Genomic DNA, 18,033 nt, shown 5'->3' with positions numbered 1-18,033 from the left:
ATTGTAAAACAATTCATAATTTGGTAACATATGTATAATACTATGATAAAACGTGGGTCTCATAATGATTCTCTATATATCCCAATATAAAACTCTGATTCCCTTTAGTGGCCCCACCATACCTTTTGAGATTTTTTCTAAAAAATAACTTCCATATAAAAAATCCTAAAAACTTTCCCTTACATCTAGTAAAAAATATTTCTGAAGATTTTCCCCAACGTATTTCATTGTAAACACTTTTATTGACACCGTATTTTAGCCTCAGCTAAATGTGCAGAAAGGGGGGGGGGCTACGAATTGAAATTTTAACACAACATTTTTATCTCTATATTCACAAGAAAAAATACTGATTTACCCCTCTAGCCCCAAATAAAATATTCTCACCAAGGTTATATTTGAATCCATTTAACATGGGGATGCTACAATATCAATATGACATTTTTGTCCTTTCCCTTATAGAGAAAAAAATTTTGCTAACTTTTCTGAATGAATGGAATCATGCATTTGAACCCCAACTTTACCTAAAACCCCTCCCGCGAAGTGGTTATAAAGCGTAAACTGACCGAATTACATGTATGCAAAAATATTAAAATGAAAGGTATAATAAAACATTTATTGACTGTATTCACGGGCAAAATATGTATTGTCACCCTCAAACCAAGCTTCTGACTTTGGCCTAACGGCTTCAGGCAAATAGTTTGGTTCTTGGGTGTTGCCCTCAAACTCCGTCAATAATTGTATTTTGTTAAACTCAGATTCTCTATTGTCATTGCACTCTTCCTCATGAGGCTATGATTTGAAAAATTTAGAATCTACATGTACACTATGTCAAGAAGGTTTAAGATAAGTTTTTCTCCTACTGGTACTCAAGAAGAAGATTTTTAATTGAACCTACCGAATTTCCTCATTTTTTTCCCCAATGAATTAGAGCACGCCATCCATATGAACAAACTTGACTAGTCACCCGATTATGCAATGTGGCGACAAGTCTGATTTTCACACTGGTTCTGTAGATTGATTTATTAAATTGTTCAGCTCAACGCACTTTTAAAACTCACATGGTTTTTCGCACAAATTAAAGTAGCATTTTTCTTGCAATAAAACTACTTAAAAATATCGAGTTTCAGTACGAGACATAACTCTTTTATTATAAGATTTTTCATGTTAAAGGTGCATATTCTCTAAAATCATTTTCTTAAGTTTTAAAAGTCAATCTTCTAAAAGGGAATTTGTTTATAAATTGTATGATGTTAAATGCCCATGATTCTATCAAAGGTATTTACACATTGATTAATGAAATTTTCTTTCATACTATTTGATTAAAATGTTCAAATTGACTTCTTACAGATGAGCATTTTTCTAGGTACTTTGCACATTTTCTATACTTGCCTTGGTTTTGTCGAAATACAGGGCCGAAAATTGACAAAACTGCATAGAGAAATCATGTGAAAGGATAGAATAATAAAGTATAGTTTATCTTTCAACATAGTAAATTGAAAATATTGAAAATAAAATTCTTTTACATTTAAGTACGGTTCTCAGAATTTGATGATTTTTCACTCATAGATTTATTTTGAAGTATGAACAATGTATGAAAAATGAAAAATGTTTTAAGTCATGGTAACCATGGAAACCCGGCCAAAGAAATTTCCTTAGCAACGGGCGGATTTTTCAGTGTTGAAGGACAAAAAATCACCTATATTTGAGGCTTAAAATAACACGTAAATACCATGAGGATTATTCTTACTTAGGGGTATAATAAAGATACACATTTATTGTGTTCTAATAATGTAATAAAGAATATTTAGGTCTTAAGTCAGTTCTGTGGTAGACATTGGAAGGTACATATGTTTTACAAGTTTTGCTGATTCAGCATTTTTCGTGATTTTGGCAATATTCAAGGCCAAATTTTAAAAATGGCCAGATTAATACAGTTGTTGCATGTATCACGCATAAAAGCAGAGGTATTTCTCTTTTAGAATTTGAAGTCAAATCCATGGGCTCTTTTGAAAATCGAATCCGTTGCCTAGCAACAAAAATGGGCTTTTTGATGCATAAAATGAGAAACAATGTAAAAAGTTTACGGAAAAATCAAATGAACGGTTATTTATGATAAACGAGATACAAATTTTAGAATAGTATAATTAAATTCGGTCTCCCTAGCACATTATTGAATATTGTATAATTCTTTATCTCCATAGCAACGGCAGGTTCTCCATAGCAACAAGGCAAAGAAAGGGGTAATTTTGGCGTGTATTCGTGTAATCTTATTAAGGCTTATTCAAAATAAGTCAGAAAAATCCGGTTGAGCAAAATTGACAATGAAATGTTGGTTTTATTATTGTTATTATTTTTGGTACTTAATCAACCCATATGGCAAGGATTCCGTGTACATGACAACCAAAGTTCCTATCTCTCCTGTAAAACAGATTTGACTTTGGGATTGTATTGTTTGTCATGGAATTGGATATTCAAGTAATATATAACTGATAATTGCATGTTGATTGTTCGGAAAGACTTTAAACTGTTGTATCAAGTTATTGAATATTATTCAATGACTTACTTCCATAGCAACAGCACCACCCTAGCAACGACACAAAGAAAGTTTGACGCATATTCATGTTACCTGTAAATCTTTATCTAAATCACGTCATGAAGAAAAAAATGATGTTGAAATGTTTGTTTTTCGAAAGTATTTTTAAACTCATTTAATCCATATCAACTTTTTCTAGCACATAGCAAACAATGTTACATTTTCAGTATGGGATACTCTGTAGTCGATATTCATAATATTGAAAGATAAGGCACTTGTCACAGATTTCTCAGAAAGTATTACAATGTATGATTTAATTCCTCATGAAAATAAATAGATAAATAAAATGAATAACGTCACTATGGAAACATTACCAAAGATATTTCCAATTGAATAGGAAAATCAGGTTTTAATTATTCTATTGAATGATACTTGTCATAGATTGGAGAGTTTTTTCCAAACAAAAAGAACCGGTCGCGGTAGCTCAAAGGTAGCACCTACTGCATCCCACAGTGGGATTCGAACCCGCGACGTAAGGATCAGCTCCTTACTTCGTGACTCTAGTGAAGACGCTCTAACCACTGCTCCATGAGGGCGCCGCGGCACATTAAAATAAATCAAAATAAGAAAAGTCGCATCGCAGTCAGTTACGGTTATTTACATAAAATTGAAGTTTACACCATTTGAAAGAAATATTGCAAGGTGTCCAAAGCTAGATCAAATACAAATGAATTTAAAACATGGCTAGTCACACAAGTAGAAACTTTATTTTTGTATGTTGTTTGATGAGATTTGCATTCATTTAGTGCAAACATATTTCAAAAATTATGCAAACGATGGTCAGAGGGTCATCTTCATGTATCCGGTTAGTTCATATCTTAAAATGGAAATATTATGCAACAAAAACAAAAAATTGACATCGAAATCATCCATGTAACACGGGGCCCATAGGCCACATCGCTCACCTGAGCACTGTGGCTATGAAAAATCAATTCAGTAAATGCCTAAGAAGTCCCGATCCTAAAAGGGGGGGGGGTGATTTTAACAAACTTGAATCTATGCATAATTGAATCTACACTAAGGGTGCTTACATATTTTTTGACTAACTGTGGCTTTATTCCAAATAAGTTATGTACTTTTGTGGTCCCACCCAATCCTTGGGGTCATGATTTTAACAAATCTTTATCTAAACTACCTGAGGATGCTAACATTTGAACAAGACCAATCAAGATTTTTATATATTTTTCCTATATATTCCTATGTAAAACTTTGATCATCCTTTATGGCTGTACCCCCTGGGGTCATGATTTGAACAAACTTGAATCTACACTACCTGAGGATGCTTCCATATAAACATGACCAATCATGGCTTTGCTGTTATTAAGAAGATTTTTCCTATATATTCCTATTTAAAACGTTGGTCATCCATTGTGGCCCCACCCTACCACCGGGGGTCATGAATTTAATAAACTTGAATGTACACTACCTGAGGATGCTTCTGCATAAGTTTCATCTTTCCTGGCCCAAAGTTTTTACATTGATACATTAATTAGATTGTTTAGACAAGATGACATGGTCATTACACACATGCATTCACATGTGCATGCGTGCAATGCTAAAATTTGAATGAACTTGGTACACTTCTGGGTAAACGTTGTCAAAGTCTCAAATGCATAGCGTTTGTCTTCTTTAATGAAGCTTAGAGGGAATATGGCATCAAAAGGGAGTTGGGGAGCGTTTGGGGAACATCTGTAATGGTCCCCGTTACAATTAGCACTAGTTTATATTGATATGGAGGCAAGAAGTATAAAATTCAAGTCCATCCCCCTCCCTTCCCCAAGTAAACTTTTGAGTGCTGAGCTGATTTGTTTTTACCTAGCCCATGTGCTCAGGTGAGCAATGTTGGAGGTTGCTCCCAATACTTTGATACGCGTTGCTATGGGCCTGTTCTCTGGGTAATAGCGTTTGAAGCCCCAGAGCTACAGATTCCTTGGGAACTGAATAAGTGTCAGCTTCTCAACAACAAGTTAAAGATACAAGCTTATAAATATCTTATCTTTTGAAAAATGGAAATTATCTCAAATGAACACAATATATGCTAGATAAACATTACCAGGGTTAAGGGTTTTATTAGGTGTACACAATTTTGTGTGCTTGCTCATTTCATATTCATGTTTTCTTTCCAGTATTTTGCATAGGATTTCCGACATGCTTAAAATTTCAATTCCGACAAATTTATTTCTATTTCCGACATTTTTTGTATTTCTTGGATATCTGAAGGATCACTTTCTGACAATTTTTTTGCTTGCCAAACAGCTGGAAATAAAATTTTAAATAAATTTATTTCATGTTCAAAAAATAAAAACATATTTATAATTCAATACATACTTATACAAGTTGCAATAATACTTATATTTATTTAATATCTTTCCCTGTGCTACATGTACAGGCATAATTGAATTGTGATGTCTTCGTATTAAAAACATTCTACTGTCTGTTGAGAATTCCTTCAACGATGATTGTTTTTTCCTATGGCTGTGTAAGAAGCGGGGGGGGGGGGGGACTGAAAATATTAGGTTGTAACACCCACCCCATCCCCGATATTGCTTACTAAGGGTCTGTATTTACCAGAAGTAGTTTCTGTATGCCTTTTAATTTCAATCCTTGCATATCTGAGTTCAAACTTAAAACTGCACTTTAAAAAGGAGATGTGCCTCTGAGAATTTCAGGCCACCCGAGTCTTTCAGGTGACCTATTGCTATCTCTGTTCGTTCGTCGTCGTACGTCATTCGGCGGTCGTAAACATTTGAACATTTTTAGCTTCTTCTCTGGAACCACTGAACCAATTTCAAACAAATTTGAAATAACCCACCTATGGGTAAAAGAGGAACACAAAATTGTGAATTTCAGGGTCCCTGGGGCCTGATGGGTGGGACCAAAACCACTAAAATTAATGCAGTCTTTAAAATTCTTTACTTCTAGATATCAAGCAGTGAAACTGCTGGAATGATTGTAATAAGCATTGAATCCTCTACACTGTACCAAAATAGTACAATTCTTTGCCCCAGGGTCAGGGGATCTATATGCAAGGGCTGGGCTAAACAGATTATATAGTGAAAATACACTATTTCTTTGAAAATCTTCTCTGCTTCTGGGTAAAATTAATTAAGTACATAGTTACGATGAGAAAGAATTCCTGTTCTTCAGTAGTGAATTTCATGGCCTTTGGACAGGGGTTCTGGTGTTAGGACGGGGCTTAAATGATTATATAGTTAACATGCATTAATTCTTTGAAAAATACATAGTTATGATGAGGAAGGGTGCCTCATCTAAAAATGTGAACTTCATGGCCTCAGGGTCAGGAGTTAGGGTGCAGGGCTCTTTTGATTATATAGTAAACATGCAATTTTAAAATGGAGAATCTTCTTCTCTGTCCCTTGGTATTAAACAACTAACTACATGTGTAGTTAAAATGAGGAAGAGTGCCTCTTTGAAAATTGTGAATTTCATGGCCAAAGGATCAGGTTGTGAATTTCATGGCGCAAGGACCAGGATTTCTGGTGTTACTTAGGGTGGGGCTCTAATCATCAAATGGTGAAATTGCAATAAATCTTTGATAATTAATCTTCTTCTTTGCTCCCAGGTATTTAACAAACTGACTACAGACATATAGTTATGATATAGCTATGATCGTACTTCCAGAACTGTGAATTCCAAGCACCCCGGAACAGGGGTATCATGGAGGGCTGGGGTTGGGTGGGTGTCTTTGACTATATACTAAAAATGAATTATTTCTTTGAAATCTACTCCTTGATGTTAATCAAACATTTATGATGAGCAAGAATTGTGAAATGTGTGGACCTGAGGGTCAGGGGTTCTAGTGGGGTGGGGGCACTACTGAGTAATGCTGAATATTACTTAGAGTGGTTGAAAGGCATTTTTTTATTCCCCTACTCTGTCTATGGTTATAAAGTTACCAAACTACATAGGCGTCGGAACCGGGGGGGGGGGGGGGGTAGGGGCTTAGCCTTTTCCTAGTATAGACATTGAACATTGCTGCATAGGTTTAGCCCCCCCACTTTCCACAGACATGTTGCAGAATAGGTTTAAAATTAGGAATTCAAAGTTGTGCTGTTTGTTGGAAAAAATTTGGTACTGAATATCGAACCTAACACCCCCCCCCCATGTCATGGCCTTTGGTTTAAAACATTACCCAAAGTCAATTGCAAAACTCATTATTTTGGATATCAATGATTTATTCATGATTTATTCTGTAATATTTTTCATGAGTTAAGTCTTAAATCCCAGTTACTTTCATTGCAGAAAAGTACTGCTTGAAAAATGTCAGAGATGAAAACTTTAAAATATCGGAAATGAAAACAGTTCCGGAAATAAAATGCAGCCATTGAAACCATGCACTGTGAGTGTCTTGCATCTAATCCACAATATCGTACAAGTTACATTAAAACATTATCTATGGAAAACATCCTTAATTTGGTATCGTATGATTTTTGCCCGTTCACACATACAAGAAATTTTGCCCCGTTTTAAATTCGCCCAGTCACAGTTCTGTTTAAGAATTTATATAGTGTTTTTTGAACTCGCCCCATTTTAAATTCACTCACATGTAGTTGTTGCCAGGACAACAGTTGAAGGAACATTTCATATATTTTTTTCAGCACTCTCCACAAATACAATCATCAACACATTAATTTAATATTCATTTCCATGACGAACACTGATCCAAAAGTCAAATCTCTTTACAGGAGGCATAGGGTACATTGGTTGCCATGCACTGGGAATCGTTGCCATGTGTTGATTAAAGACGAAAAAAAAACAAAATTAAGATTCACCAACATTTCATTGTCAATTTTGCTCAACCGGATTTTTCTGACTTATTTCAAATAAGACTTAATAAGATTACACGAATACACGCCAAAAATCACCTTTCTTTGCCTTGTTGCTATGGAGAACCTGCCGTTGCTATGGAGATAAAGAATTATACAATATTCAATAATGTGCTAGGGAGACCGAATTTAATTATACTATTCAAAAATTTGTATCTTGTTTATCATAAATAACCGTTCATTTGATTTTTCGTAAACTTGTACATTGTTTCTCATTTTATGCATCAAAAAGCCCATTTTTGTTGCTAGGCAACGGATTCGATTTTCAAAAGAGCACATGGATTTGACTTCAAATTCTAAAAGAGAAATACCTCTGCTTTTATGCGAGATACATGCAACAACTGTATTAATCTGGTCATTTTTAAAATTTGGCCTTGAATATTGCCAAGATCACGAAAAATGCTGAATCAGCAAAACTTGTAAAACATAGGTACCTTCCAATGTCTACCATAGAACTGACTTAAGACCTAAATATTCTTTATTACATTATTAGAACACAATAAATGTGTATCTTTATTACACTCATAAGTAAGAATAATTCTCATGGTATTTACGTGTTATTTTAAGCCTCAAATATAGGTGATTTTTTGTCCTTCAACACTGAAAAATCCGCCCGTTGCTAAGGAAATTTCTTTGGCCAGGTTTCCATGGTTACCATGACTTAAAACATTTTTCATTTTACATACATTGTTCATACTTCAAAATAAATCTATGAGTGGAAAATCATCAAATTCTGAAAACCTTCATGTATAACTTTTTTACAGTTTTGTCTGATTTTTATGTGGACTGGTACTTAAGTTCTGAAACTTTGAAAATATGCGTTGTAAGGTATCTTTCATGATGCTTGATTTCAGGAAGTTAACCTGAAAAAATGCCATCTTTTTAACATGAAAATCAGTAGAACAGATGAGAAATACTTCTATTACTTTGCGCCTTAGTGTCGTATTAATGTACAGAAAATACAGAAGTTACATGAACTGCACTGTTTCTGTATTAGGTAAGGTAAAAGTATGCTTTGAAATGAACGGATACAAAGACGGTTGCATTTGACGAGAAAACATGGAAAAACCATTTGGAAACTTTCATAATATATCATCCAAGAGCATATTATAAAGCTACCAATAATTAAGCATTGAATTCATATTTTGGGATGTCTTCGGTCCTCTAAAACACCTGGCCGTGCCGACAAATTGAATACCGCGCATTAGCGCGGTGTTATACTTTGTCGGCACGGCCAGGTGTGTTAGAGGACCGAAGACATCCTAAAATATGAATTCTATGCTTATATTTACATTCTTTAATTTTCCTCTATATAATTGTTATTTCGATAATCTTTAATGTGAATTTAGCGCCCCTCAAAACTGATGTGCTATATAGACGTAAGAGCCGTTTGTGACGTTGTAAAGTTAAATAACGCAAATGAACATTGCGAGGTAAAAAAAGTGACAAACTAATTTTAAATGCACATTTGTTGTTTTTTTCGTTAATTCAGCAGGGTTAAATTTTTTTTTATTAAATTGTGTCAAACACTGTACATTTTGGTGAACACAAAGTATTGAAAATGCATATAGTTCCTACTGTGTATTCTAACGCGCGGTGACAAGGTTTCGCGTGTGTTATAGAGATTTGAACGTCATGGATTTCTAATGGATTTCATAAAGAAAATTACACTGAATGTAAATATTTATGTATGAATTAAGTTTAAATTAATGGAATATGATCAAAATTAAGTGATAAATCATTTTTAAAATCTATTTCGTTGTCACGTTACACAATTTTGCATTGTAACAATGTGACCTTAATTTGTGCGAAAAACCATGTGAGTTTAAAAAGTGCGTTGAGTTGTATGTTGTATTTTGTCTCATTCAGGAATTTTTCATTCATGAAGAGATGTCACCATATACCGGTGATGGGTTCAAATTTTGACCTCTAACCGGCACTCAGGGCCAATGAGCAGTTAGAGCTTTTTATCTTGCCAATGCCTACAGTGACACAGAACCTAGGTGTTTAATGTCTCATCCGCAGGATCTGCAACTATAACATCAAGTGCCGAGCGCATGGCGAAGGAACAATTGCTAATCATTTCTTTATCGACTCACGACCTCCCGATCACAGAGATAGCACTCTACCGACTGAGCTACCGTGAACGGTCTGGTTTTGTACATGAAGAAAAAAACTGAGAAAAGTTATAATCATGACAGACAGACAAATTTCAACCACCCCTTGACTTAGTTGAGCTAATAATGTACAAATAATAAAAAAAAAACAACCACCTGTTGGATTTTTAAACAGAACAACACAGTATCCGTCTTCTGGATGGTAATCCATCTCCTCCACTTCTCCACCTCCACTCCTTCTCTTGTTACAGAAGAAATTCTCCACCGCGTTATACGTGATGCATTCATCAATGTCTTGAGCATACACGGATCTGCATTTCTCTACCATTCGTATAAACAATGACTTGCCATGGAGTTTTCTGGAATTGCAGCGTTTTGACATCTTGGAAAAATCTTATATGAAAAGAAGAAAAACATTGCAATAGGAGATTCAAGTACCTATAAAAAGTCTCAAGGCAATGATAATTCTATTTACCTGGTTTTTCATCAAACAATACTATCACTGTTTCAGATTTCGATCCTCGTACCACCTCTATCGGATCCACTCCAGCAGCTGGCTCCAAAAAATTCATCAGTGTGTCGTCAGTTGTCTCTGGGTGGAGGTTTGTAACTAGAACTTTGTTCATCTCCCACATTTCAGGGTCATTTTCATCGTATTTTTCTACTGTTAAAGTCTGTCCAATTATTGTATGTCTTCTCTCCAAGCAGGACTTGGCATCTGATGAAATAAATAAACGATATCTTTTGCAATGTATTTAAGGGGTAACGACCCTCCGAAAAGAGAGATAACTTTCAAAGTACAAAAAAAGAATACCACTCATAGTTTTCTTAATAAGAGTGTCCTAATTGAAACCCATGAGTATTCAATTCATTGAAATTTAACATGTGATGGACACATTACCTTCTATTTCTTTTTCGAATTGTTTCCAAATTATATTTTACCAAAAAGGACAATTTTAAAAAAAATGGTCCAATTTTTCAAGTAACAAATACTAGATTTATTGTGTTCAAAATTGAAGGCAAGCTTACATAAGGAACAATTTAATTACCACTAGATTGTCTAAATGTGATCAAAGCTTCTACAATTTGTTCGTCCTCTTCCATCATGATTTTAATGAACTGAATATCACCTCCTCCGGACTTCCTTGTATTCTCGAAATAGTTCTCTATAGCATCCTGTGACATTGGCTTACTTAATCTTACTCTGACTGTGTCAAATGATGTTCCTAAATACAACAAAATTAATTTTTAAACCCACTTCCTTTTAAACAAAGTAAACAAATTGCCTTAGCAGTTAGGCATGAAGAGGTTGGTACAAAAAGCAGTGATTGTAGACCAAGAAATCGTTTCCAACACTGATCAGAATCACTTAATTATTAATTAGTTAAAAACATGGAAATAAAATACAAATTCCATTATGATTTCATATCATTATTTCCATTTTCTAAATCAATATAAATATTTTAATATGACAAATCTTAATGAAATCTTATTGTGAAAGAAAATTTGTTTTGGTAATTTTCTAGTAAGAAACTAAAAATAATGCTTAACTACAATATTGTAATTACATGCATTTTAAATGGCAGATTGGCATTATACCTTCATCAGTTTCCTCCTCCTCCTCAGGTAGGCCAGGTGTCCTTTCCTCTGATCTACCTTGGGAGGGTATCTCTGTGCTCTCTACATTCACTTTACACCTCCTCTCTGGCGGTTGTTTCTCCCTCTCTGTGGAAGAGGGAGGTAACTCTGGTTCTTGCATGGCAATTCTCTCTATAATGGGTAAAGTAATGTTTTATAACAGTCAATTGGTAATGCTATACATTTCTCCTTTAGATTTACTCATAGAAGATTTAAATGAAATGGAGTTGGCAAAAAAATAAATTTACATTACCTATTTTGATGCTTTTATGTTGATGATCAATCATGGCTTAGTTGTTTTTGTGAAGAATTTTAACTATTTTTACCATTTATTCTTACGTAAAACCTATATCTCCCATTAAACATCTTGGTCCCCGCCTCCTAATCATAATTTGAATAAAATTAAAGTACACTACCCTTTTCATGCTTCCATATTACTACGACCAATGATGGTTTTGCTGTTTTTAAGAAAAAAAATTAGAGATTTTTTCCTTGCAATTCTACTTTGATCACTCATTATAGCCCCAACCATACCCCGGATGTCATGATTTGAACAAACTTCAATCTAAACTACATGAGGAATCTTCGATCCACATGAATTTCATCTTTCCTGGTCCAATGGTACTTGAAAAGAGTTTTAAAGATTGTTCCTATGTATTCCTTTGTTAAACTTTGATACCCCATTGTGGCCCTACTCTACCCCCGGGGGTCATAATTTGAAGAAACTTAAATCTTCGTTTCATGAGGATAATTCCACATGAGTTTCATCTTTCCTGGCCCTGTGGTTCTGGAGAAGAAGATTTTTAAAAAGATTTTTACTATATATTCCTATGTTATTATTTGATAACCCATTGTGGCCCCACCCTACCCCCGGGGTTTATGATTAGAAGAAACTTAAATTTTTACTACATGAGGATGATTACACATGAGTTTCATCTTTCCTGGCACCGTGGTTCTGGAGAAAGGTATTTTTGAAGATTTTTCCTATGTGTTTATATGTTAAACTTTGATATCCCATTGTGGCCCCACCCTACCCCCAGAGGTCATGATTTCACGAAACTTAAACCTTCGCTACAAGCTGATGATTCCACATAAAATGATGATGAATAATTACTTCTAAGTTAGAAAATGGCGAACAACTCTGAAGGCTATGATGAGAAATGTTTTAATATATATATCTACCTTTTTGATTCTTTGCGAGAAACTTCCTTACTTCCTTTGTTTTAAAACCTTCATTTATCCCTTGAAATATGCTTTTAGATTTTGTATTTATCAAATATTCATGCATTTTAATTATGGCTTCATTCACGTCGTTGGGCTTTCCTGTAAAGTTTACTCCTTTTTTACCAATCTTTATTTCCACATCTGGAAAATCATTAATCATTCTTTGATAATCTGTATTCAAAAGTTGCTGGCATTTGTGAAAATCTAAAGGAACATTTTTCTCAATTTTCTCTTTCTGAGTTTTTATTTTCAATTCCTCTGCTTTCACAATATCTAGGATTTTTCGTGTCAGAGCCTCTGTATTTTCCTCTAATCCAACTACAACAACTACATGTTGTTTGGCTTCTAATGAAACAGCTACTTTTTCCGGGTGATCAATATTTAGCATGTTTAACTTGTCCAGAAAATTCCCCCAAGATTCAGGTGAAATCGAGTGTTTTTGGACTGAATACTTGCCCACCAAGCTTTTCATGCTTTTCTCGGCTTCTTCTTTCCATTTTTTTAGATTACCTCTAGCATTTTCCACCTCTTTGGTTACTGAGCAAAGCAGTTTCACATTAAAATCTGATTTTGATTTCGGCCATTCAACTTTTACAAACTTCTGCTGCATTGTATTGTCAATTTCCTTGGCTACCACCTCACAATTCTTGACAAACTTTATAAAGTGTTTTTCACATGGAAAGATAATGGAGGGCAAGTCTGCCCAATTAATTGGTTGCTCTGGCAAACCTAGTTGAGAATACAACATTTGTACTTTTATTTCTTTTCCATTCATTGTAAATTTCTCTCTTGATGCCACATTCTCAGCATCTGTAAAAATCAGAAATGAATTCATTTAAATCCAATAAATATACTTGTCATTCACTATAAAAAGACCTCTTTGCCACAATGCTCATTAAAGTTAACTTGGCCATGTTATTATTCAGAATAACTAATAATGCAATAATTAAAGAACAAGCAAGCACCTTCTGGATTTTCAAACAGGACCACACAGTATCCGTCTTCTGGATGGTAATCCAACTCCTCCACCTCGCCACCTCCACTCCTTTTCTTGTTACAGAAGAAATTCTCCACTGTGTCATACGTGAAGCTTTCATCAATGTCTTGAGCATACACTGATCTACATTTCTCCACCATTTGTATGAACAATGACTTGCCATTGAGTTTTCTAGAATTGCAGCGTTTTGACATCTTGGAAAAATCTGATATGAAAAGGGGAAAAATCATTGCAATAGGAGATTCAAAGACCTATAAAAAGTAACAAGACAATGATAATTCTATTTACCTGGTTTCTCCTCAAACACTACAATCACTGTATCAGGTTTTGACCCTCGGACCACCTCTATTGGATCCACTCCAGCAGCTGGCTCCAAATAATTCATCAGTGTGTCATCAGTTGTCCCTGGGAAGAGGTTTTTCACCAGCACTTTATTCATCTCCCACATTTCAGGGTCGTTTAAATCATATTTTTCCACTGTTAAATTATGTCCACCTATTTTATGCCTCCTCTGTAAGCAGGACTTGGCATCTGATGAAATAATAAAATTCAATGAGAATGGGTTTCCATTTTTAGCAATATTTTGTAAAGTGAGACGGGGGGGGGGTTTACCTTTGACCTAAAAAACAATTAACATGTTCTTAATTATTCCTCATGCCATTTCATTTCAAAGAAAAACTAAATGTATCAACTGGGGAATTAATGGAAATTAACCTAACATGTAACTTTTGACCTACTGACCTCAAAATTAACAAGGGCTTTATATAAGTAATTTGAAAAGGAAGATTCATCATACAAGTACCAATTTTATCATATTCCAAATTGCATGCAAGCATGTGTCAGGGATAATGTAATTTTTTAAGTATAAACCACATTATTTAATTAGAATAAGTACCTGATTGGTGTCTAATACACAAAAAAATGCATTTCCTTTTACAAAAGTAAAAAAATGTCAGTATAATTATTTACATAAATAGAATTACCACTGGATTGTCTGAATGTGATCAAAGCTTCTAGTATTTGTTCATCCTCTTCCTTGATGACTTCAAATGACTCAATATCTCCTCCCCCAGACTTTCTCCTGTTCTCAAAATAGTTTTCTATGGCACCCTGTGACAGTGGCTTCCTTAATCTTACTCTCACTGTGTCAAATGATGTTTCTAAAGAACAGAAGTAAGAAAAGCATAGGTAATATGAGGTTACAGAGCTCACTTCAACGAATGGTGTCTTTAAGTAAGACAAAGTCCAAATTTACTTAATGATCTAGTACTGTACATCCAAAGATGCAACATATATTCCGTGGGAATAGACTTGCAGTTACTTGGGAATACTAGTAGACTTATCCAAAACTTCAAACTAGTCACTTATCCAAAAGTGTGACTTGGAAATGGGACCTGTAACATAAACTTTAACCTGATTATTGATCCGGAAAATGTAGGTCAGATCCAACATCTGAAGGAAACCTGGTAATATTCACCTTAGATGTATCATCCATGCAAGTTTACTCCCCATAAGGCTCATAGTTACTCAGAGAGTAGGTCTGAATTAAATACTTTAACCTGTTTACTCAACTAGAAAATGTAAACCAGATCCAGCATCCGAAGCAAGCTTGGTAGTCAGTTATAGTGCATTCCTAGATGTATTATCAATTCAAGTTTGGTCAGCATAGGGCTCATACCTACTTAAAGATGGGACATGCCTCAAAAAAATTATCCTGCATCAAAAACTTTAACCTGGTCCAAAAAAATTATTTTGGTCATTGCTTTGCTGAAATTGCAGCCTCGATCCATTTCTAACTTATGTAGGGCATAGAACTTCTCAAAAGGAAACTGCTTTAAAGCTCTAACCTGGGACGCCGACGCGTAGGGTATCACATAAGCTTCTCCAACTTCGTTGAGGGGAGCTAAAAATATTTCCTTTCTAACAAAAGTATCAAATTCTTTTGTATAGAGATGTTGATGAAGTAACAGAGATTTGAACAGATCATTTTCAACATTGAATGACTTATCAATTTGATGAGAAGTTTTCGCATTGGCTAGCGAAGATGGATAAAGATATGGAAATTAAAAGGAACAATATACCCTCATCAGTTTCTTCTTCTTCGTGTCCATGTGTCCTTTCCTCTGATCTACCTACAGAGGGTCTTGGACTCTCTGTGCATAGTTTCTCCTTTTTTACATAACTCTCCCTCCTTTGCTGTTTCTCCAAATCTGTGGAAGGTAATGGTGACTTGAGTTCAGGCAAGGGAATTCTTTCTATCACAGGCACATTGTAAAATAATGTTAAATAGTAATAGTTCCATTTCTTTTTGTTTTCTCTGGGATAATTTCTTCGAAAGTTAGTTCAATTGATGTTTTATCATTCCATCGGAATGAAAATTTCGCCAAGCAATAAACCAGGAGCTAAGGAGGCCTAAGATGCATGTAAATCTCGTGCGTTTGTATTAGCGTCTTGCGCAAAAGAGGCCTTACATGCTTGTAAATCTTGTGTGACTGTCCTTGCATTTAGCATCAGTGAGCGGGGATTATTGAATTGACATGGAGGGCCTCATGTAATTTAAATCTATTAGTCTATTTTTTTTAAATCTAAATTTTACAATTTTTTCACATTGCAATGGAAAGAATAACGCAATTAACGTTAGTTGGAAACATGTGATAATCTATGCATCACGGTCAAATGCCCTCTGGCGTACTCTACAAACTAGACAGTAATTCCGTTAATAATTTTGTACATAATTCACCTCTCATTTATATTTGTCTTCAGAAGCTAGCTAAAAAAATATTGTACAATCAATACCTTAAGGTTTATTTATTTGTTCCCTTTTTAAATATTGAGACATAATAAGCGTAAAAGAAGAAAATATTATACTATAAGATAAGCTTTTCGCCTATGTGATGAATTGGTCTGAGCATCTGCTCTAGAGTCGCGGAGGTTAAGAGCTGATCCTTACGTTGTGGGTACGAAACCACAGCTGAAGTTAGAGAGTGCCGAGTATATGTATAAATTTGCAACCCTGAGTCGGCCAATGGCATTGTGTCTATTAGTGAAAAATTCTCCTGAGGGACCGAAGTTGTATAACAAACAAGAAAAAATACAATAAATTCAATAGGATCCTATGACACTGGCTTCCTAATTCTTACTCTTACTGAATCAAATGATGTTTTCTAAACAAACTTCGAGATGCAGATTTAACCCTTTACATACGAGGGTAGTATAGTCATAAAATCTAATTTTATAAAAGACGGTATGCAGAAAGCCCTCAATGGTATTGATAAATGCAGAATTTAATAGCTTAAAGCGACATGGACACAGTTTCAACAAAAAAAAAATCATTTTTTTCTATTTTGAAAAATATATTTACAAATACTTAACAAAGATATTTTTATGATCATCCAAAATTTGAATTTCAGGTGTCGAGAAATAAGAAATATATAGTGCTCCAAATCTTTGTTATGCTAACAAGACTCGTACAATGCTTTTGTTGACATAGGTTAAATACAATACACGTGTATGTTCGTTAAATCAGAATTTTTAAATAAAGAAGTTAATTTTGAATATATTCAGACATTTTTAGTAAATTGCTGAATCTTGTTTTTTAATAATTATGATATTTTCTATATGTAAACAAAAACATGAGAAAAATAAGTTCTGTATCTCCTTTTAAAATCAACAGATGATGTTTAAAGTTTTGCTGATTATTATACATTCCTTCGTTAGGTATTATAAATATTAAAATTGGGTTTTTTTAAAAAAAAAAAAAAACAAGTTTAAACTGTATCCCTTTCAGTCAAAAAGTGAAAAGTCAAATGTTAACTGAGATTTTAATACTGATTGTTAGGACATAGATTTCATACTGAATTGTCTACAGAATCATTCGTTTTTCCCGATCACGACAAGGAGCAGATGGGTGATCTTATGGCAGGAGATATTCACTCCTCCATGGCACCTGATCTCATCTCTGATATTTTTTGGAAGTTTGTGTTTACTCTGCTCCTGACTTGTATTCTTTGAACGGAATTCGAGATTGAATGTTGTTTACTTACTACATATTTTGTTTTTTACTTACAAGTTTTCCTGTTCATTAAAATTATGAAGTAAATTTTTCTTATAAAGTAAAATTTATTGCATTTCCCCCCTTTTTACATTTCAAATACATCATTTACAGTGATTTTATATTTAAGATAAATGGCATGGAGAAAGACTTTTCTAAGTAGAATTTGAATAAAGATCTGGCAGGCACCACAACATATGGCAACATTGTCTCAAAACTTTAAAAATCTATAAAAAGAAATCCTTGTTTACTAAAACTTTGTTCTTTTATTCTAAATCAACCCGGACGATAAGATACTGGAAAAGATTTTCGAAGAAGTAATGCATCTTCGCTATATATCCAATACAGCTCTTAATGAATAGTAAAATCCGTGAATAAGAGTCATATAATTATCCACTAAATGAATCAAAAGAAAAAGTAAAAAAAAATCGAACAAAAAATATGAAATAATTGATAATGAAGAATTATTTTTGAGTAACTATACCTAGCATTGCACATACTTACCTTTTATTTCTTCCCTTTGGAAATTTTCTGCAGACAACACCGCCACTTGTGCCACAGTACTA

General features: G+C 34.2%; 2 protein-coding genes across 2 annotated transcripts in view; both read right to left on the bottom strand.

Moving 5' to 3' along the window:
* LOC134266410 (protein mono-ADP-ribosyltransferase PARP14-like) overlaps positions 1-11,384 on the bottom strand; it is a 39,067-nt gene extending 27,683 nt beyond the window's left edge. Inside the window, exons 1-4 of the mRNA XM_062748656.1 lie at positions 11,157-11,384; positions 10,607-10,783; positions 10,033-10,275; positions 9,714-9,950 (exon numbers count right to left, since the gene is read on the bottom strand). Of these exons, the coding sequence (XP_062604640.1) occupies positions 9,714-9,950; positions 10,033-10,275; positions 10,607-10,783; positions 11,157-11,316 (817 nt within the window). The 5' untranslated portion in view covers positions 11,317-11,384. The remainder of the gene's footprint in view (positions 1-9,713; positions 9,951-10,032; positions 10,276-10,606; positions 10,784-11,156) is intronic.
* Positions 11,385-11,553: 169 nt separating this feature from the next.
* Positions 11,554-18,033, bottom strand: part of LOC134266406 (uncharacterized) — a 13,517-nt gene continuing 7,037 nt past the window's right edge. Inside the window, exons 5-11 of the mRNA XM_062748652.1 lie at positions 17,972-18,033; positions 15,498-15,626; positions 14,400-14,576; positions 13,705-13,947; positions 13,385-13,621; positions 12,378-13,229; positions 11,554-11,576 (exon numbers count right to left, since the gene is read on the bottom strand). The exon at positions 17,972-18,033 is cut by the window's right edge and continues 1 nt beyond it. Of these exons, the coding sequence (XP_062604636.1) occupies positions 11,554-11,576; positions 12,378-13,229; positions 13,385-13,621; positions 13,705-13,947; positions 14,400-14,576; positions 15,498-15,626; positions 17,972-18,033 (1,723 nt within the window). The remainder of the gene's footprint in view (positions 11,577-12,377; positions 13,230-13,384; positions 13,622-13,704; positions 13,948-14,399; positions 14,577-15,497; positions 15,627-17,971) is intronic.

Source organism: Saccostrea cucullata, unplaced genomic scaffold (genome assembly GCF_032062105.1).
Source record: "Saccostrea cucullata isolate Sc308-1 unplaced genomic scaffold, CSIRO_AGI_Scuc_v1 ctg1069, whole genome shotgun sequence".
In the NCBI taxonomy this organism is placed as follows: Eukaryota; Metazoa; Mollusca; class Bivalvia; order Ostreida; family Ostreidae; genus Saccostrea; species Saccostrea cuccullata.
This window is presented reverse-complemented; position numbering and strand designations above follow the sequence as displayed.